Here is a 21844-nt window from a genome sequence, read left to right on the forward strand (position 1 = left end):
TCATAAGGGAACTCTGGCTTGCGAGGCTGGCGGGAACCGAGGCAAGGCTAAAGACGCCAAGTGTGACATGAGGGAAAATTGTGGGCTGAAATGAGCACAAGCAAGTCAAATGAGCAGCCACTCCACTGGCTTTTTTTTTTTTTTTTTTTCTTTTTTCAATAAGACATGTGGAACCAGAATCATAACTATCTTCACATCCACATCCAGTCCCTGCATTTCAGTTCATTTTCTCATCCACTGCCATCTCGGCCTTATCATCAAAGGTTGAATCTGGCGTTCTAATCAGCCTGTTAGCTGAGGTTGATGCGGCGACTCCACTCTGCTCCGATAAGCCCATGTGAGGCTGGTAGCCGCCTGCCGGCCTGTGCTGCATTAGTCACAGCTCTCCCACATCACACCAGGCCCACATTTCCACAGATGGAGAGGGAAAAGGAGCGACTGATGCTAGTGAATCTGTGATTTGGGCGAAGCACAGTTTTTCAAAAAATGCTGACAAGACAGTGAAATCAGCACGGCTGGCTTTGAACGATACAGCTCTGCCATCGTGGGGGATTCATAATGTGCATCTGTAGCATCAAAGTCATAAGTAAACATGCAGTAGTCATCAGTGGGTCGGGTGGGGGGAATCCATGGTAATATTTTCTTTTTTAAAGAGTTTATAGCAAAAGTTGAAAAGTTGTCCAGGGTAAATTGTGTACATATACAATTATTTTGATTCTAAAATGCCTGCATGCCCATAGTCAGGATTCAGAGCCTTGTATTTCTGCTTTTGATAGCAAATAAGGTGCATAACTGTGAATAAATAACCACTGTATTTTACGCTGTACCCAATTTAAGATTGATAAAGAAAATCTCATTGAAGAAAACCATCATATTTGAAAGGTGCAACTTGAAAGCTGCTGTTGAATAAATTGGGAGCTGACCAACTGACCAATATTTTCTGCTCTTCTCTGTTTCTCTCATCTGCAATATTATTTTGTGCGGTTGTGGATATCTGTATCCAAGCCAGGTCTGTTTTGAAGAATATTTCAAATCCCGGTTGGACAAATTTGGTCAGGGTAAAAATAACAACACAGTCCACATAATTTACAGAAAATGTTTTTACTACAGGAGAAATAAATACATCCTCATTTTCACTTTCACAGATTTTCAAGCACTGTACAAAGAGATTTTGTCAATTTTAACACATGTAAAACAGATTCCAAAACACTAAAAGATGTTATAAATGTTAAAATATTTCAGAGGACCGACACTGACTCTTCTTACAAGAAAAGGGACACATCTGTACTGCGACGGCATGAGTAGAAAACAATAAGACTTGTAACTACAACCCGGTCAGCCGTGTCATCAAGAGCACAATCCCAAGCTGTCCTAGGCTTTATAAATGTAACCCTCCTTAATTAAAAAGTCGTAGATTTTGCGCGTCTTGTTGACGTCAATCTTGATCAGCGCTCGGGCCTGAGCCAGCCGCAGGCCGCCCTGCCGTCTGCACTCATTAAGCAGGGCCTGCTTATATTCCAGGTAGGCCCCCGGTACCAGCCGCACCACCTGGCACAGCTACAGGCACAAAACAAATATGAGGGGGTTACACAGGCACGCTGGCATTTAGAAAAAGCACACAATGTCCTGGTTTAGTCTCTCTGTATGAACCCTGAGGGACAGAGAAAGGATAACGATACCTCTTTCTCTCGCTCGTTGAGCTTCTCCGTCCCTGGCAGTCCGGTCAGGTTGAGGGGAGGTGCACTCCGCCTACCTGTTGCTGTAAAACAGGAATTCAATGGCAGGCGAACACACATACAACTCCTGTGTTGGTCTACACCTCAGATAACATAATGGCTGCTTGACAAAAACCAGTTAATCCCTTTGCTGGAAGGGATGTGGGAACAAATATTTACGGTGTGCGAATTGTGTAAATATAGCTGCGTGGGAGTGTGCGCCCCGTTTGTGCACTTGAGGTTAAGGAAAAGGCAGCAAATTTGAAAGGGAAAACAGAGAGAGATAAATATGCATGTTGGGTCCTATTTTTCGAGTGTATTTACAGAGGAGCGTCTCAGAGAATACATTAACGTGGCTGCGCCTGGGGCCATGCCAGGAAAACAGAACAGGGAGGGGAGGGGAGAGGTGGAGGGAGGCAGTTAAGACGGCGACTCCGTACCTGACATCGTGATCGTCGTGACAACAGGAGTGATGCCAGCATCTCTGTAATCAGAGGAAAAAGTGTTATCTTCACTATTGGCTTACATGTGCACACACACACACACACACACACACACACACACACGCCTGCAAATCCACACAGCAAGTCCAGGCTCTGTTCACTATTCTCGCTCTCTGGGATCCTGGTCCAGTGAGAGGATTAATCAACGCATTGACTCCATTTTCTAAGGTGGGATAATTAGCACAAGTTGGGGAAAACCCAAGGGCAAGACCATAGGTGGAAAAAAAAAAAAATTTAAGAGCAGTGGCACTTTTAAAAAGACAAAAAAAAACAAGTGTCACGTGAGGAGGGCAGGCTGCGGTGGAGAGGTGTGACAGTCCTGCATACGTGTGCTCTTTTCATCTCGGTGTGTCTGGTGTGCAGTGCGATGACAGAGACGGATGACAGGGCATTACACAGAGGGTAAAAGGGAGTGTGGCCTCACATTGCAGCCTGTTTACTGAGCCACTGCTGGCAGGCCCGGCCGTCCTGGATGTACTGCAGCACGTCACACAGCATGGTCCTCTTCCTCCGCTCATCCTCCCGCACTCGCTTCACCTGCTCGTACACCTTAGCACCTGACAGCAGACACGCGGGGAAAGGTCAAAAGATTGATCACAGGGGAGTTTTCTGGACTGCACTGAAAAACACCTGAAAAATAAGACAATATACTACGATACCCCATGGATTTAGGGTAAGAAAACAATAGAGCTGTCCTGAATACCTATTTTGACATTCAGATCATCACATTTCATAAACAAATATGTGGGTATTCACTCTAAATGAATTTGCCTATAAAAAAAACAAAAACAAATTGGGCTATGGGAGAGTGCATTCCAAACAAACACATACATCTCCAACAGGACACAGGCACTGCTGTGCCACCAGGAAGTTTTCCCACTGTCTACAAACTTTGCAATAAAATATGACTTTGTCAATAACAGTTTCCCCTAATACATTTCATTCAATTTCATTTGATCTATTCAAATGTGCCCCCAGTACTGTATTTTTTATTTTGTGAGAAAGAAATCCAATCAAAGGCGACAGGGGGTGGATAACAAATTCAGCCACAGCAGCCATTTGTGCCCTTTTAATGTTGACTACACAACAAAGTGGCAAGTTTCTTTCTACATGCGACATAAGCATACTCACATAAACAAAATATATATTTGGAGCCCAAAGAGAGCAATGCAATGGTCTAAGTACGGTGGACTACAAGGTCATTCGTGCTTAATAACACGCCACATGTAACTTCACTATGCAAAGCCCCTCCCCCTCTTCATCTGAACACTGACATTAATATTCAAATAGTGATATAACAAACAAATAACTGAACATCCACTTATTTGAGAAACAGAAAATATAGAAATATAAACATCTTTCTGCTTCATGGATGAGTGACAGGGTCATTAGACAAAATAGAGAGCAAATACAACATTGCACAAAGTTTATTCTGTTTTTATTCACTACCCCGGTTGTTCGCTGACATTATTCCAACAGTGGCCTAGAGAAGTGCCACTTTTACAACACAGCAACTCAATAGACGACTCAGTTTTCCTTTCCTTTATGTACCATGTGACTACAAACTGTAGCCAAAGCTTTAAGCATCTGAATTTACAAGCCTATTTGTTTGTTCCACTATGACTCATGGACTGTCACCAAGACCTGAATGCCAATTTTGTTCTGGAGCAGGAAAGCGCTTGTTTAAAAAGGGAACGCGGCAGATGCATTGAAAACTCCGCATCCCAAAAACCCATCCACTGACAAAAAACCTGGCAGCTCGAGATGCTTGTGATGCACATGGCTGATTTCAATAATTTGGATGCCCTATCCAAAATAGGAGTTAAGCAGCCGCACAGCTGAAGTCTGAATTTGAATTAATTTCCTCGCTTAGATATTTTTCTTAGGTCGGTCAACCCTGAGTTAGAGCCTTAGTGAACAGGAGGGGTGAGAAAGGTGAAGGTAGACTCACTGCAGAAAGACTTGATCCCTGCTTTCCTGTACTCCTGCAGCCTGCGGATCTCTCTCCTCAGCTCAAACTCCACTGGAAGGAGAGAGAAATTGTGGCAGTTACAGAAGCGCACACACACACACAAACACAAACCTTTATAGACAGACACACAAACACTTGAACTCTTCCACCCTTTAGATGTGTGCATCCTAATATCAGAGCGCAGTGCATCCCACGCTCCAGTCCCAGCGCTGCCTCTGACACAATAAAACACTCTTTGCGTCACTCAGACTGTTTCGCACAGCATTCGCCTGAACGTCGACTCTTTCATCCTAACAAAATGAAGTCGTGCAGCAAACATAAACAAACTCATGTCTGTGTGACACATACAAACATACAGACCGTCTACTACAACGAGAGCGAGGGCGAATCCGACAGGCTTATCGTGGTGATGAAATTACCTTTCCCAATAAATTAAATATGTTTTGTGACTGTCAGCTGCAGTGTCTAGGCGGTTCGAGAGGGAGTTGCAGGAGGTGTTTTTCGCTGCTTGTGACAGGATCGGGCTTTCACACAGCCTATGCACGTGCTCACGCTGCGACGACACGGCCAAATACTCACATGCATGAGTTTCAATGAACTTGTCATGTTCAATGGGTCCAACCACTCTGGCAAATCGTCTCATCACATCATGCAGATCCTGCACCTCCTTTGGGTAACATCGCTCCAGCACTGAAAGGGAGAGAGAGAGCATGAGAGGGAGAAAGAGAGAGAGAGAGAGAGAGAGAAAGAGAGAATTGAGTAGGCAGTGAATATGAGCACAGGCCTTGGGGGACCGTGTAAAGGAAAAATCCAACCTTGGAAACTCTTACACTGCTGGGTATCACCGCTTTATGCCTCCACAGTTCATTCCAAAAGTTATTCAGTGAAAGAATGCTGACTTCTTTGGTTGGCGTGTTAAACTGTGATCCAGTATTAAAAAGGTATCATTTTTATTTAAAGTTGCAATAATCAACATCATGGAGGGTGGATTTAGACTCAACTGACAAGAAACATGGAATAAGCGCATAATTTGATGGCTGGGTTTACATGGTCCTCATCACCAGCCCGACTCACTGATCCATTATTTGCTCAGGGGGCCTTATTTTCACAGCTTCGATTATTACAGCATTAACTCTGCTTGGTGCGCCGTAATATTGTGACTCTTCTAGGCACAGATATGAGTGGCTCAAGAACACACAGCAGAGAAAATGTAATAAAATATCCGGTGACCTCACTGCCTCAAAAGCGCCCCCCCCCCCCGATGAGATTGGTAACAGTGTAAACGCTCCCTTGATGGGTATTCACCAACACTTAACTCGCTCTGCCCCCCCTCCCCTCAAGCAGCACATGCTCTGAAGGGCTTGTTGTGCTCGTCTCAAAGCTCCACCGGCGTTGCTGAGTAACAGACAAGTGTCGAAGCCAAAGAGGAAAGCTACCATGGGAGTGTGAAAGGAGTGGCTCTGTGTGTTTTGGTCAAGTTCCTTCATCAGGCTCCTGAATCCACACACTAATTAGCAGCTACCATCTCGGTGCATCCACTAAGAAATCATTTCAGTCATGCTCTTTGAAATACTGTAGACACTGAACGCAGGGTTCAATGTTAAACCCACGGCTCTGTGCACAAACACTAAATCAACATCAAAGAGGTTTATTATGTCTCAAACGTCCATGTTAAGGTGCATCAAAACACGACTGATTGCAAAAGAGGCAACGCTAGTGGAGTTCAGGCTTGTGCTGGACCAACACACAGATTTGAATCATTTAATGTGACAAGCCCCCGAGCGACTTCAGAGACACTACTGCCCTGCAACTACGATAATGCTGTTGGTCAAACTGCCTCTGGCAATTGCCGAGGCATGACACTATGAGCCTCCCCAGCTTGGATACTGCGTCCATTATTGTGTGTGACACACACCCATGAACACACACACACACACACAATCTTTGACAGTCTCCATGACAACCAGTGCAGCTCCACAGCTACTCTGGGTTCCCTTTTGTCTTGAAAGACTGGAGAGATAAGGGAAAGGGAGGAGGGCTAACTGGAGGCTGGAGGATAAATAAATAAAACATGAGGTGAGCACTCTTCCACTCCCAAACCACAGACAATTTCACAGGGCAACACCTGGAGATAACAATGGTCTGTGCGGTCAGAAGTACAAAAAAAACAGGTTTGATTGGACAAATACATTCCTGGAAGCCGTCGTTGCCTGACCTCCTGAGCATAAACCCGAGATGGAAAGGATTACATTACAGGGCTTGGCGAAATCCAACCTGCGAGGGGTTGGATCAATAAAACCTCATGAAGCCCCCACCGGCAGACCAGTAGTGTTCAGTGCATAGGGATCTATTCATAGTGAAGCAATTATGCTGTGGCACACTCTGGCACGCAGCCCCTTTGGACTGTTCACAGCCTCGATCGTAAATACGAGCTCCGCCGGCCCTTCAGCCACCCGAGGGGCCACAAGGTTAACAGTGGTATTACACCAGAGCTGTTTGCGTGCATCCACAGAAACGCAGACACATGGCCAAGCTGGCTGTTAGATATCAGATGCCTCTCTGAGCTGTTATGAACTCTGTAGCAGCCAAGCCCATATGTTTCTCAAAAGACTCACTCTGGAATTTCCTCAAGTTGATCAGTCCGTGGTCTCGGATAATCCTGAAAGAAAGAGAGATTTAGACAGTGTGCCCACATGGATAGCAACAACTATATTTCTACAAATTTAATTTAATCTACAAATTTAATCTATGTACTTAATGATATTAAGTGATTTCTTAAATGTCTTATTTGATTAAAGTATTTAAAAACCTGAAAATATATGTCTGTGTAAAAAAGCAGCTAGGTGAAATCAGGTGAATACTTGTGCTGGTCTGACTCTCCAGACAAATCGCCTGAGGAGCTCTTAGTGAGATCCCCGAGTGCGCTCCATAGTTCAGGGGTCACTGCTCAGGGTCTTCTGCCCATGTCACTGGCTTGGAAGCACTTTGACAGACTACAAGCAGCAGAAATGGGGATCTGGACAACACACACGCCTCCCCAGCCAGACATGCCATTCCACGGAGTTCAGGGAGCAGGAACTCGTTAAGTCTGATTTAGTGATGGATGCATTAGAGCAGGAATTGGATGCATGCGCCCAAGAATGACAGCTTGGCAGAGCGAGGGCAGGAGGCCTTCGCTAGACAGCTGACTGACTGACATCACTAGAATACACAACACAAAAAAAATAGCCAATTCCAGCAACACCAGCTGTGAAAATGTTTTATTAAATGGGGAAATCATGTGTGACCAATGTATGCCAGAACACAAAGGACATCCAATAAACGAACAAATGATTCAATTTGTTAGTGTAACTTTAAATTAAATATGTTTTTAATTAGCAGCCTTGAAGTCAAACCGGCAAATTTTGACAAATTGTGTTTCATGGTATGATTAAAAAAACGTTATATGCATTCTGCTGTATACAGGCCTATTGCTGAACAATGTTTTGCCGAGCATTTCCTAAAGTCTATCCTGCAGTCAACTGCACTGAAGATGCTGTTTTTGCTGCCAGTTTAAAACTGGGCAAAATTACAAATAGATAGCTGGGCAATGTTTAACAGATGGGAGACAAATTATACCAGTTTCAAAAATACTCAAGATTTTAATACAAACTCCAGCAGCTTGCATGCTGCACCTGTGGCTTGTACTGAGAGATTTAAAAGAGATACAGAAAACAAGAAGAGCCCCAGTCTCTCAAACTCTCTGTGACTGACAATACCATTTTTACCTATAATACCTACTGTTTACAAGTTATTAGTATGTTGGTATGACGTTCACGTGCTTGAAAAGGTATAGGTGGAGTTCAAAATGGCTTCCTAAATCTTAATTTAGTAACTAATCTGGATTAATCATAAACTATCAAACAGCTATGGCCAATGAAGCTCAAACCATATAGCCATATGAAAGCTTACAATGCCATCTACTGACAGACTGGGGTCATTATGTGATTTGAATAAAAGGGACTTACTTCTTTCTGCGTTGTCGCTCCTTTAATCTTGAATGATAAATATCAACAACAGCAACCTTGAGTGCTGAGGAAGAGGATATAAAACACAATGTAAGATGAGCTAAATGAGTAAATGACCAGATGCACACCATTTTCTGTCAGTTACTCTGAAAGAAGGAAAAAAAAAAAAGACTCTACCCACCATGGAGGACGTCTGAGTCATCGTCCACAAAGTCAATGTCTTTCAAATCCCATTCAGCATAGTTGTCAAACTCCTAGACAGCACAGCAACAGATGCTTGTCATAAAATGCTGGTTTGATCCAAGTCATAGTCAATTTTATTTTATCGTCTCATACCTTCATTCACGGTAAAACAAAATCAAATCAGTCAGGCTCAGCTCAATATGCAAATAAATGCATCAAAATTGAATTGTTTTGCCTTTTAGACATAATGAATGAAATTCGACGGTAGCACAGAAATGCTCACAGTTGTCCCCTCACCTCCATGAAGTCGGCTCTGGCCGGCATGTATCCAGCCATGTCTCGAGACAGCACGGAGTCAAATGTGGGCCTCGGGGGATCGTCTGTGGCTGTGAGGACAGAAAAAACATGTGCGCTACAACGTGAGTGTGCATACAGCAGCTTAAATATAATGCCTTAAGTCCACAAAGCAATGTTTAAAATTAATAACTAGCTAGATTAAATTCAAAGAAACTCAAAAAAAATGAAGATAATCTCTTACTTAAGGATGAAAATCAGGGGGGAAAAAACAATCTGACTTAGATTTGGTTTTAAAAGACCTACAACTGTACTTGGAAATGGCAAAAATGTTCACTGGGCTGTCTATCTTAGGCTTTGCTGGGCGGACATGGTGAGATATTTGCCAAGCACTTTAACACTCCGACAGATGGAGAACTGAGGCAAACTAGCACAGACCTGACTCACCCACTGATTCTGCCCAACTGTCGAGTCTCTCAGGCCAGAAGGCATATTTCTCTTTTGTGTCAATATCTCTATTCACTGGCAGCTCTGGGACACCACAACATCAACATTTTTAACTATAATTTAAAAGCCTCATCTCAATAGTGAAATCGTGCTAAATATTAACAGCAGATGGGAATGAGGGTGGGTGGGTGGCAGCACATATCCAAGGCTATGAATGCCTGTCCGCCCCTTGACAGGATTTTGTCACTCCCTAATCCTCCAATAACCTTTGTAACGGTTTAAAAAAAATGAACAGGACGGTGGTGGAAGATGTGTGCACTGACGTTTAAAAGGAATGGCGCTGTCTGCAGTGCGAGACTCTTCCGCTTGTCGGAGGCTCAGCAAGGTGGAGGAAAAAAGCGGGTTGTTGATGAAGTTCTTCATGTAGTGGCTCTCACATTCTTCCTTGCTTTTTGTGCGCATCTGGTATGCCACATCTTGCCTGTAGGAGTGAAAAGGTATTATTAGATTTGAAGTGTACGGGATTAGTTGAAAGACGTGGTGTGTGAAAACTGCCAAGGTCTTTGAATAACTCAATTTCATTTTCAAAATAGTGAGTGTACAGCGGAGCCTGCGAGTTGGTGAACCCTTTGGAATTTTCTATATTTCTACATAAATATGAGCTAAAATGTGGTCAGATTTTCACAAAAATCCTGAAACTAGATAAAGGAAACCAAATCCTCTCTCAGGACAGCATGTTGTGCTCTTGGTGTCATCTTTGCAGAATGCCCACTCCTATGGAGGGCAGCCAAAATCCCGAATTTCCTCCATTTGTAGACAGTTTGCCTTCTTGTGGACTGCTGAACATACAGGTCTTCAGAAAGGCTTTTGTAGCCTTTTCCAAGTTTGTGCTTCTCTATAAAAATTCTTCTGAGGTCATGTGAGAGTTGTTGTGTTCAGTTGTTGTGTTTCTTGAAAAGAACAGACTTGGTCACTAAACCAGGCGCTTTTGGACACCTCTACAACCAATCTCATCACCTTATATCATCAGCTGACTCTATCAGCTTTTGGAGAACACATCAGCACCTAAACATGTAAGATCGGATAACTTTCCTCAACAAATAAAAGAATCAGTTTAATGTTTTTGAGTCATTTGCTTAATTTAGTTCCCTTAATCTACTTTTGTCTTTCTTCAGTATGTGCTAAATAAAACATCTGGACAGCAGTCTGTCACTGGAGGATTCAAGCACTGAATATTATTAACCATCACATGTGCAGCGCTTGACCAGCTACAATCATCCCATGCCCATTTCATCCTGCAAACACAGACCGATAAAAGACTAACCAGTTCCCAAAGCCGCAGTCCATCACTGCCTCCAGGAGGGCCATCTCCTCCTGCGCCGTCCATCCCGGCTCCAGCACGGGGAAGTCTGACGTCTGCATGAGGAGGTGAGGGAAAGGACACACGGTGAAAATGTACATGTGTGTGTGTGTGTGTGTGTGTCGGCCTATTCTAGTTAGGACAAGAGACATGAGCTTTTATTTGCTTACCATGATTTCATATTTGTGATCATTCTGGTGCTTCTTGTACTCAAATCCTCTGGTGAAACACTGCAACAAAACCATTTGTGTCAGTAACATCAACAGGGGCTGTTATGGTGTCTGTCCACTGTGACGGACTGACCTGGAGGCACAGCAGGAAAGGCGACGGTCCACACTCTGCACACTTGATGTAAGGCTCGGTGAGGTAAGACGAGCAGCCCCGGCACGGAGGTTTATCGAAGGGGTCATCTGACATAAAGGACATATCAGTAATATCAAGACACAGGGTTGAGTTTTATTCCCTAACTACGGTTCGTGTAGTGGAGGATATATGAGAACTTGGGAAACTGAAAAAGTGGTTACATAACAAATTAAACAAAGTTATTATTTAATTAGTCCAGTCATTTTATGAAAAAACCTAGGACAAATTGCAAGAGAAGCAAACTCAACTGATTTTGTATCCTCAGTTTGTCCTGAGTGAGGGGAAAAAAGTCCCAAGAAATCCCATTGGTGGAAAGTTTTGAAAATCACCTATTTATGACCACAAATTACCAAAAAACACTGTTTTTAATACACAGGGGAAAGGGGTTCAAAATTTTACTTTCAGATATCACTATAAAAATTGACAAGATGATTACACACACAAAGACAAGAAAAAAAGCCAATTACAAGTTCTTTGAATTATTCTGTTTACACATGCATATCACACATTATCTGATTTGATATGCGCTAATAAGGAATATAAGGAATAAATGCCAGAACTGATATTTAAACAGTGAATTAAAAGATTACTATATATATAGTAACCTTTTAATTTACTGTTATATAGTAACCTTTTAATGCAAGGTTATTTTATATATAGTAACTTTTTAATTCACTGTTTAAATGTCTCTTCTGGCATTAATTCCTTATATTCCTTATGAGCGCAAATCAAATCATATAATGTGTGATATGCATGTGTAAACAGAATAATTCAAAGAACTTGTAATTGACTTTTTTTCTTGTCTTTGTGTGTGTAATCTTGTGAATTTTTATAGTGATACCTGAAAGTAAAATGTTGAACCCCTTTCCCCTGTGTGTTAAAAACAGTGTTTTTTTGGTAATATGTGGTCATAAATAGGTGATTTTCAAAACTTTCCACCAATGGGATTTCTTGGGACTTTTTTCCCCTCACTCAGGACAAACTGAGGATACAAAATCAGTTGAGTTTGCTTCTCTTGCAATTTGTCCTAGGTTTTTTCATAAAATGACTGGACTAATTATTACTGGACTAATTATTAATGTGAATGGTGGCTTTGTCAAGGCCGGCTAAGCTAACGACGTTAGCACACGCTGGCTACCTCGGGTTGAAAACACCAACACGTTTATTCGTGTTAACGAGCTAAAATTAAAGTTTTAAGCGGCACAACATGCTGTAAGGCTGATAGGGATTTATGTCTAAAAGTAAACGCTAACGTTAGCCAGCTTACCGTGGCAACACTGAAACTGTCAGTGTGAGTTAGCATAGCTTCATTTTGTGTTTAAGGCTGTAACGTGACGCTAACTAGCATGCGTGCGTCTAATGTGTGCAGCTAGCCACAGATAATGTAGACAAAGGTCGGCAGGCGATGTTAAATGTTGCATTTAACTCTTTGAAATGTTTAGTACTTACTTCCAAAAGATGCCAGGCGGTCCATAAGGTTTTGTCAGGGTTAACAAAGCTGGAAGCAGAACGGCTGTATTAGCTTCAATCTGTTGTTCACGTTTGACAAGTAAGCCTGCGCAGGAAGACAAAGCTAGCCGAGTGAAGATGGATCGATGGTTCGGTCTTTGCCCCCGTCGACCCCAAATATTTGCGCTCCAGCCAGAGATGATTAATATGCCACACTGTCAGGTGTAATTAAAGCTTTTTAGCCACAGGCTGACATTACATGGGTCTAGCTGTAGACCAACATGTCTGTGGCGCTGCGTTTGTAAAGCGTAGGAGGCACTGCAGAGAACATATTGTAAGCATGAGTGCAATCATAAGAAATAGAAAAAAAATTTGAATATAAAAATATGTGCATTATAAATTTGAAAAAAAAAAAAAAAATGTGCATTTTGCAGAAATATGTACATTAGTCCTTCTTGTGTATTAATAAATTGTGTGCATTATGTATAAAGGTGAAGATAATAGTGGGGCTACCATGTTTCCAGTAAGTGGGTCCCAAGGTTAGGAGCATTACACTCAGATACAGGGAGTAAAGAGATTGTCTTACAACAAGCTCTATTTTTTTGTGGATTTCAAATTAATGTCAAAGTATTCCGGAGATATGTGATGTTTTGTGCCCGCTGGCGCAACATTGCTTTGTGAATCTGAGGTTAATTTGGCTGAACACAGTCCGTCATATGAACTGCAGAGCTGCAAAGAAAACAATGACCTGTAGTCATTCTCCATCCCACCACAGGGTGGCGATCTTGCACCAGTTACAAAAGCAGACATGCAACACTCTCTCTCTCTCTCTCTCTCTCTCCCTGTCATGTACACACCACCAGCTGGTGTATGTATAGGCTACATAGGCCTAATATTAATGAGATTAAAGAGGTTATGAATATGGGACCCTGAGGAAAGATGTGATGCAGATACATATTCAACAACTAAAACCATTCTCTCTTAAAGGCTTGACAGTATTAGACCAACACACCTACACCCACTGAGAGTATTTTTCCCCCTCCATAAAATCTATCTCATCCAGAAAGGCTGCCTGTCAGCCACCACAACAAAGAAGAAGAAGAAAAAAAATCCAGCTGAAATCACTTTGGCCGCTGTTTTTCCCAAAACTCAGCTCAAGTGCAGCCTACTCCCATTTTTACTCAGTCCAGCACTGAGTAAAAATCTGAATAATTTCAGGCATTCCTGACAATTTAGCACCAAAGAAATTATTATTTCTAACTCTTAACATTCCCAAACTGATTTTTAAATAGATTTTTTTCTGGTTTCTTGAATATAACCACAACTGTTTGATTTAGATATAATTAGAATAAGAATAAAAGATTTGCCTACTGGTGTAAAGAAAATGGGAAAAATTGTTTGGCATTGGAAACAAGTGGGATTATCTCATCCCAGCTGTTCTCCAAGGAAAACAAGACTTTAAGGATGAGTATAAGACTAAATGACTTTATAAGAGTTTTTTTTTTTTTTTTTCTTCAGTGCAACTACACCCATCACTTTACTTTTTTCTATTTGGATTTCATTCATTCACCTTGTTTCAAAAATCGCTGAACTCTTTTCTTAGTGGTTAAAAACCTGAGCCTCACAGCATGTACACCGAAAAATTACACACACACACTCACACACACACATACACACGCACACACACACACATACACACACACACACACACACACACATATGCTCACACACACATAGGTAATTGTCTGTAAAATCTGCTACAAGAGCTGTAATCCCATCAAGGGGGCTACAGTGCGGCTGCCAAACTGCAGACGGGCCTAAACCTGGAGTGAAATCCTCTCCTGATCTTACCCTGAGCCATCTCTGTGAGGAGGATCCAGAGTGACAAGAGCGGCCTACCCCGCACCCCTCTGGGGCTGCCAGGGACCTTCGGGTGGAGAAATGAACTCAGCATCACACCAGCTGCTTCAGGACACGAGGGCCCTGAGCAGTTCACATGCACCACTAATGAAACAGCAGCCTCCCGACAGATTGTGCACAATAAAAGGACAGTCGTACTTTCACTCTCGGTGGAATTTGCAGCTCACTGCCAGAACACAGTTTGTCTAACAATCCCATGAGAGCATTATGATCCACTTATCTTTCAGAGAGGAACTTCTCTTCTCCATGTGTTTGCAGTACAGTATGTAGATGGTGCTTGGAAAAGGATATTGTCTTTAACCCAAGTTTCACCCTTATCTCAGTCCACTGAGGATCACAACCGCTGTATTTGAGACGAGAGCGTTTGTTTCTGAAAGATTTATTTTTATTGATGTCACTACAGTAGACGGAGCAGCAGAAATTGGCAGGAAGCTGACGTGTGCTGCACCCTAATTTGTGTGAAGCAAGTGCAGCAGCCTCCACATGCCTTTAATAAAATCAAATTTGTCGTGCAAGCCTGTTTGCAACACCAGAGTTGGCATATGTGGAAGCATACTGTATAAAATCACATCTTGCCGGTGAATGCAGGCAGAATCCATTATCCCACATGGAGACTAACAAAGGAAATAATGTCAGCCTCAGAGACTGACATGTGCGCTCCCTTTCTACGGCCCCTGCTGCAGCATCACCGCCTATGGGCAGACAACCTGCTGTGTCTCCAGCCCATACCTCCCCCACCTACCCAGAGTCCCTCTCTCCTCTGTTTTGCCTTCATGCCCGAAGGAAAGGCCTGAAAGCCCAGACAGACCCCCAGCCAACAGGCCTCAAACTGCTTGTTTGGATCAAAGACTCGGAGCCTTGGGGTTTCTCTGTATAGACGCGTGCCAGATTATGCACCGGCCAAACAAATGCACACCCCCGCCCCATTCTATCTTTAAAAACTCCCCCTATCCCGCCCAGTCATACTCCCCTTACCAAGGCACTTCCCAGCTGCTGTGATTTGAATATGAGGGCCCCTGTGAAGAAAAGAGGGCATCTGCCACACGCCTTAGAGTCTGGAAAAAAAAAGAGAAAACAGTTAAACTGCTCCTCTGAGGAAAATGTACCAAAACAAGATTAAGTCCTTTCAAAAAGCAAAGGGGTAAAATGGTTATGGCCATAGACTCAGGCCCTCAAATGAGCCCAATTTAGTAACAAAAGACAACGCCAACAGACACCTGGACAATGTCAGTGTCCTCAGCTGTCAGTGGTGAAGCCTTGCTTTGACTGAACATGTAGCTGAAGGCTTAGATTTACAAACTAGATAGGTAAGGATAAGGCCACCACAGAATATCATATTTCTTTATCTTGAGATTAAGGAAGTCAGCAGTAATTGCATAATCACTCTTCAAAAGATACTTTCAGCTCAAATTAATTAAGCTACTACCTGCCCCCATCTGGCCACTCTCTCTAATTATCATACAGTTGCTATGTACACAGAAGAAGGTCCAGCTTTTTTCTCTCTTCATACCAATGAATGGGATAAATTCATCACACATGGAAAAAAATAAATACAAGCGTTTTATGTTGTTCTTGTCTTTCTCTGTGTTTTGGAGGATGATAAAATAAGCCCACGGAGATTGCTGTGGGTTTATTGTGATGCTGTAGTGTATTCAGATTTTGGCTTTAAGATGCTGAGTCATGCCAGCTTGCATGAGATTAGGAGATAACAATCAAGTGTTTAATTGTAAATTACCATATAGACTATTTTTTAATGAGAACGCATGGAACATAACACGAAGCGTTTGCCCTCAATAAACAGTATGAATGAATCTTCAGCTCAGAAAAGAGGAAAAAGTAAGGATGATGGGTCAAGAAAAGCGAAGCCTTGCAATGTGACATAATTTATGAATGCAACACTGGCTTTGTATGTGTAAAATTCTCTGGAAAGTGACTAGAACTTCATCAGCGATCTTAAATAAACTGAACTTTTGGCATATTCCTCCCGGATACAGCAGGAAGAAGGTTCAGTCATTGTGCAGTTTCCTAAATTAAAGATTAATTGCCTTGCTGAAGGGCACTTTGACAGTTGTGTGGTCTGTGTACCCTGCATCGTGTTGGTGCAGGAAACTGAACACCCAGCAGTTCTTAATAAGCCACTTTTTTGCATCCCTGAAATTGAAACCTAACATGTTTCCAATGATAAAGAAGACACATGGAGCTTTTATTAGTGTGGTTGGGCATTGACAAGGATTTCACGATACAATATATATCATGATACATGGCTCACAATACAGTTTGTATAACGATACACTGAAAAACTCCACAGAATCAACAACAACAACAACAAAAATCTATAAATAAGGCTATACAGCATGTTATATCAATCAATCAATCAATCAATCAATCTTTATTTATATAGCGTCAAATCACAACAAAAGTTATCTCATGACGCTTTACAGGTAGAGCAGGTAAAGACCACACTACAAATTACAGAAGATATGATAAATTGGGTGACCGACTAATTCCCATTCCAATTTATTAAGACAAAATCACACCTGTGCATGAATAATACATATTGATACAGAGAGCTAAAGAATAAATACAGCATTTTGGGGAAAACTATAATATTGCAATACTCAAGCCTATCTTTTTTTTCGAGATATTGTTGTTAATTGCTTAATATTAGCTGTGTGAGAGGGTCTTTATGGTAGTGAACCAAATGCGATAGGAAACCATCGCACCAGTGACCCTAAACCTTTGAGCTGATCGTTGCACGTCGGGGCTCCTCACGTGGCGCAAAACATCTCAAGGGCAGGAGAGGTCGTGTGTTTACGGAGCGCTCGAGAGGCGACGCCTGCGTTTTTGTCACAGCGAGAGTCTTTCCAGCTGTTAAACTTCACCGCTTCGTTGGCTGCCTTCACCTATCAGTGCTGAAGAGGAGAATTTCGAGGTTTGAGCAGGATTTATGTGGACGTTGTTTAATAAGCCCCTGATGTAATGACATGTGTCACTTGACAATGCTAATTAATGTGCGAACATTAAAGGCTGAAAGGTGTTTGAAGCCCTTGTTATGTTCCATGTCTCTATATATTAATGAGAATAAAAGGACTCGGAGGGTCCTTGAGGCAATGTTACATGAATGTCACATTAAGGTCAATAGTGATCCGCCCAACCTCCTTCAAAACCAACAGAGTGAGTAGGCACTGTTGAATGAGGACACGGCTAATTAAATGGATATGTCATCGGTTTATCTTTGCTGAGCCAGAGCGCCCTGTCACATCGATCCCTGAGAGCTCGGTGGACATCCCCTCCCCGCGGCCAAGGTGGCTCTGAGGAGTCGGCACTGTGAGAGTTCAGAGGGGTCAACAAGTGGGTGTGGAATGCAAGTGTTTCCCACGCGGTGCACCTCGACACACGGCCTCTGAGAAAACATGTGTTCGCAAACCAGAATACCTCCGAGGTCTCCTCTGGAGTTTTCGCCGACGGGCCACAGTGTTTGGAGAGCCGTCGGGTTAATTCAAACACTCTGGAGAGCAGGAGGAACCACGTTGAGGCCAAAGTGGGAGTGGGAAAATGTTTGGAGAGCTGGGAAAAGCCCGGCGCATCTCTGTTCCTGAAACGAGGAAGTCCGGCCACACACATGCACATGCACGCACACATAAATGCAGTGCCCCGCTGAGGCGAAGCTGTAGATGGAAAAAGAGCTCCCCATGTGAACCACAGAGTGTTTCCTATGTACCTCTTACGGCAGAGCGGATCTACCACAACACTGTCAGAATGCATCAGCAGCGGGAGCCGTGATGGCTTCCACACTCTGGCTCTCCCAGTGTCGCCCTGGAGAGACGCCGCAGACAGCCCGGCCTGTTGCTATAGCCCGGCTCCCTGCAGCCCATTCAGCCTCCCTGGGTCTCAACACACAGGGGAGGGCTCCCTAACACAATATCCCCCCAGCTTAATCTGGGGGAAGAATGACGACGTGCATTAGGCATTATCTATGGTGGACTTGGGCAGAATGCACAGAAATAACAGTGAGGGGTCACCCGGGACAATGTAAAAAGTTTAGAAAAAAAAGGCTGAACTATTGTAGCTGGAGCATAAATGGCTTTGTGCCCTCAAGCTAGCGCTTCTGCCGGGCTGTGAGAATAACAATATCCTCGCAGCGAGACGAGATGACCTCATTCTGCATTATGAAAGGCCTTACAAAAATCTGTCTCCTTCCTCACTAGTCAGTGAAAAACGAGTCATGTCATCGCCGTATTCTCTCCTCGTGGTGGTATGCGGCCTGTCGACAGAGTGAAAGTATTCCTGGTTGTCACCTGCTCTTGAGAAGTGAATGTGGCGAGTGCTGAAGAGCAGGAGCGAGCGGTGAATGCCTTACAGGGTCTGACCTGGAATGCGACTGCAGAGAGAGAGAGACTGAGAGAAAGGGAGAGATAAAAAGACACATTCGCCCAGGGCTCAGCTCTCACCCGGCTTCCCACAGCCCTACCAGTCGAGGGTTATGACCTGTCCACCCCGTCACTGTCTACCACACAGCAGAAATGGAAGACACCCACCATCGGGGACCCAGTCTGGGTGTTCTCTCTAGGTCCAGGGTGTCCCTTAGTTCAGTGAAAGGGATTAGGCAGCTGTTAGGGTGGGGAATTGGAACGTCTTTCCCTGGTTTACAGTTCACTAGAGTGCAAAGAGTGCTATTAACAGACTGCTAGTGGTCTGTGAACACAGTGGACACAATGACACCAAACAACCAGATGACACGCTGTCGCCAACTCACAGACATCTCAGTCCAGACGGGGGCAAATGGGGTAACTTTGCAAGTGTATCATCCCAAAGGGGCAGCCAGGGAGGCGTGATGTTGTCATGCGAGGCGAGACAAGAGGGACGAGTGACTGCAGCTTAGCACGTATCTGCCAGATAAAATGAAGTGCTCAACATTTCAGCCCTAATAAACTTAAAGCGGGTGCTGTATCCGGCATAAAATTTTAGCTTTTCAGTAAAACACAAAGACATGACTACTGCAGCACTTTATTATCTCTGATCTGATTAAATCGAAATAAAAAATGCAACCGGGGGTCTCTGCGGTGATGAAATGCCGAGTGAAGAAGTTGATGTGGAATACGCGGATGACAAGTGAATTTATCATGCTTGTTGCATGTGAAGGAGCAGGTTGCAGAGGCTGTCAGGCTTGGATTCAACATGTCTATTCCTGCAGTCGTTCATTGCCAGAGTCAAATACTGGCAGAGGCAAACATAATAAAACTGTTTTTTTTCCCTCCTTCTGTAGACTGAAATATTAGCCCCGAAAGATCGTATGGGCTCACACACACACATGTGAAAATAATGACCTATGAGTCCGTTTCTGTCCTTGGCTCCGCTGATGCAACTTTCAGCATATAATGCAAATCGTTTGGTATTATGTGTATATCTTCCTGAATCTTGGGTGACGCTCGCAACTTTATTCAAGCTGCGAGCCGTACCTGCCAGACACTCCGGAGTCAGACTCGAGGAAAACCAGAAAAACAAAAAAACACAAAAGGCAGAATTCCTTTTCACCACAACTATTTACACATTAACCACTATAATCCAATATCACAATAAAACATGTTTGGGAGGGGCCACATCGCCTCAGGACTGTTTGAAATCTTGAATGAATACAGAGCCATTGTTTACAAGTTTTGGGAACTGGGCTCCCACGGGACGGGACACGGCAGAAAACAGGGACGAGGACCGGGGTATTTGGCTTCAGAATGGCATGTGGTTGTGATTGCTGTGGCACAGTGGAGTGAATAATCGTTGTGTACTGGTGCTTTAACTGGCCTCAGCCTTGCACGTGAGCAGATCAAAACCACATGCTCCAGTGTGATTTTGTCTGTGGGCTCGTAAAGATGGAGCTCTGGCTGAAGAACTGCCCCGAGTCACACAGCCACACAGAGACTTGCACGTATGAAACTCCCTCTCTCTTTCCCTCTCTCTCTCTCTCTCTCTCACTCTCTCACTGTCTCTCAGTTGATGCAATATAGCCCAACTTGCACATGGGATTTATTTCCCTGACTAAGGGGTTTGGGGGTCTGATTTATTGTACAGTACTGTTGTTGAAATGGATTTAGAAGAGAGCGGCTTTTGTATCTGTAAGAATATGAACCCTCTGTCGATCAATACCAATCATGGAGGAATGGAAGTCATTAAATGTAAACCAGGATCTGTGCCGTGGATCTTTAGGTGGGCTAAATGATGCTTTGTAAAGCCGTTATTAGTTTAAAAGAGATCGCTTGAACCCCCTAATGCTTCCTCGCAGCCGTTTAAATTCAAAAACTATTGATGGTTTGATGTAGCTCCCATTTAAAGGATCCAGTTCGCTGCTGTCTATGTCTGGTTTATATTTACTCAATCATTTTGTAAAGCCTAACACATATCATTAGATATTTTAACATGTGCTTGTTTTTAAAATCTTTATGGAGTGAAAGCTAACTTGAAATTATCTGTTGTCCAGCTTACCAAGAATTAGTAGGTAACCTGCTATATGTATGTAGATGTAAGCTGATATTATTCTTTAGGGATTACCTCTTGTTCATCTCTAGTGTCAGGTGATCGATAATAAGTATAATCACACTGATCGCTCAGCTCGGCACAGTGACACTTTTACCAAACCATATTCAGGCTTGTATGTTTGTTTATTATGATGGATGTACTGGTGCAGGTAATTTTCACGTCTGTGGAAGCTGTTTTTGATGCTGCACAAAAATGAATGGCAGCAAAATTAAGCAAAAGTAATGCCGTCTTACACTTCCATGCAGGAAAATAGTAAAAATGATGGCAAAATGTCATGAGCTTGTTGAATTTATTTATATTCCTGGTGTGAAATTCTACTGGACTTCTTTTATCTACTCCTGTATGTTTCTCTTTCTGCTGAGCCTATCCATTTATTTTACTATTCATTCTCTTTTTTTGCCATTTCTGCTTTGCTTGACAGTCTCAGTAGAGAGAGACAGGAAGGGCAGGGGAGAGAGAGAGAGGATGACACGCAGCAAATGGCCTGAGGTCAGGTTCGAACCCACGATGCTGCAGTCAGGACTCAGCCTTCACACACGGTACACACACTTATCTGGTGAGCCACCGGGGCGCCGCTATTCATTCTCTCTTTACAAGGTCGCATTATGAAATTCAAGTGTACACACTTGTAAATACGGACTGTGAAATAATCTTGAAATAGAATAATAAAATAATCATTTCACACAGAAGTAAGGAGTTATTCAGTGGTGCTATGATTTACACATTTCTGAAACCAAATGCTTCTGTATAAATAGATTTAGTTGAATAAAATGCCTTGCCTTTTATAAGTCTCCTTACTCATAACTACCGTCTATACAACCAAAGTGTTAGAATGGTATAATGAGAGGGATAGTGATGGTGGAGTGGTATAATAAGGCACTGGCCAAACTCTCCGCTGACATTACAGTGATGGAGTTTGTGGCGATGCTGGGCTGTGTGCTCCCCTGGCAGCGAGCCAGACGTTGCCTCATGCTGTGCCAGGCCTTATCTCGAGCAGTCAGGATGCTGATCACAGGGAGACTGTGGAGGCATGCAGATACACCCCGCTCTGTGTCAGAGACGGCGCGGCTGTGCCCCCCTGCCCACAGGACAGTGATATG

General features: G+C 43.2%; 1 protein-coding gene across 1 annotated transcript; it reads right to left on the minus strand.

Moving 5' to 3' along the window:
- Positions 1 to 1082: 1082 nt before the first annotated feature.
- On the minus strand, positions 1083 to 12451 carry tada2a (transcriptional adaptor 2A). Its single transcript, XM_030067403.1, has 15 exons — positions 12294 to 12451; positions 10785 to 10891; positions 10652 to 10711; positions 10446 to 10537; positions 9445 to 9602; positions 8678 to 8766; positions 8379 to 8451; positions 8198 to 8261; positions 6806 to 6849; positions 4770 to 4880; positions 4170 to 4241; positions 2643 to 2775; positions 2156 to 2199; positions 1680 to 1759; positions 1083 to 1557 (listed from the first exon to the last, which is right to left on the minus strand). The coding sequence occupies exons 1-15, from the start codon at positions 12316 to 12318 to the stop codon at positions 1372 to 1374; spliced, it is 1338 nt and encodes a 445-aa protein (XP_029923263.1). The 5' UTR covers positions 12319 to 12451; the 3' UTR covers positions 1083 to 1371.
- Between the last annotated feature and the right edge of the window lie 9393 nt (positions 12452 to 21844).

Source organism: Myripristis murdjan, chromosome 13, assembly GCF_902150065.1.
Source record: "Myripristis murdjan chromosome 13, fMyrMur1.1, whole genome shotgun sequence".
NCBI lineage: Eukaryota > Metazoa > Chordata > Actinopteri > Holocentriformes > Holocentridae > Myripristis > Myripristis murdjan.

Excerpts from the sequence above, each read along its gene's own strand:
- tada2a (XM_030067403.1), bottom strand. The coding sequence starts at position 12,318 with ATGGACCGCCTGGCATCTTTTGGAA. Across the intron at positions 8,262-8,378 it reads TGACTCAGACGTCCTCCATG|CACTCAAGGTTGCTGTTGTT; the intron begins GTGGGTAGAGTC and ends CCTCTTCCTCAG. Across the intron at positions 1,760-2,155 it reads CACGACGATCACGATGTCAG|CAACAGGTAGGCGGAGTGCA; the intron begins GTACGGAGTCGC and ends CCTGTTTTACAG.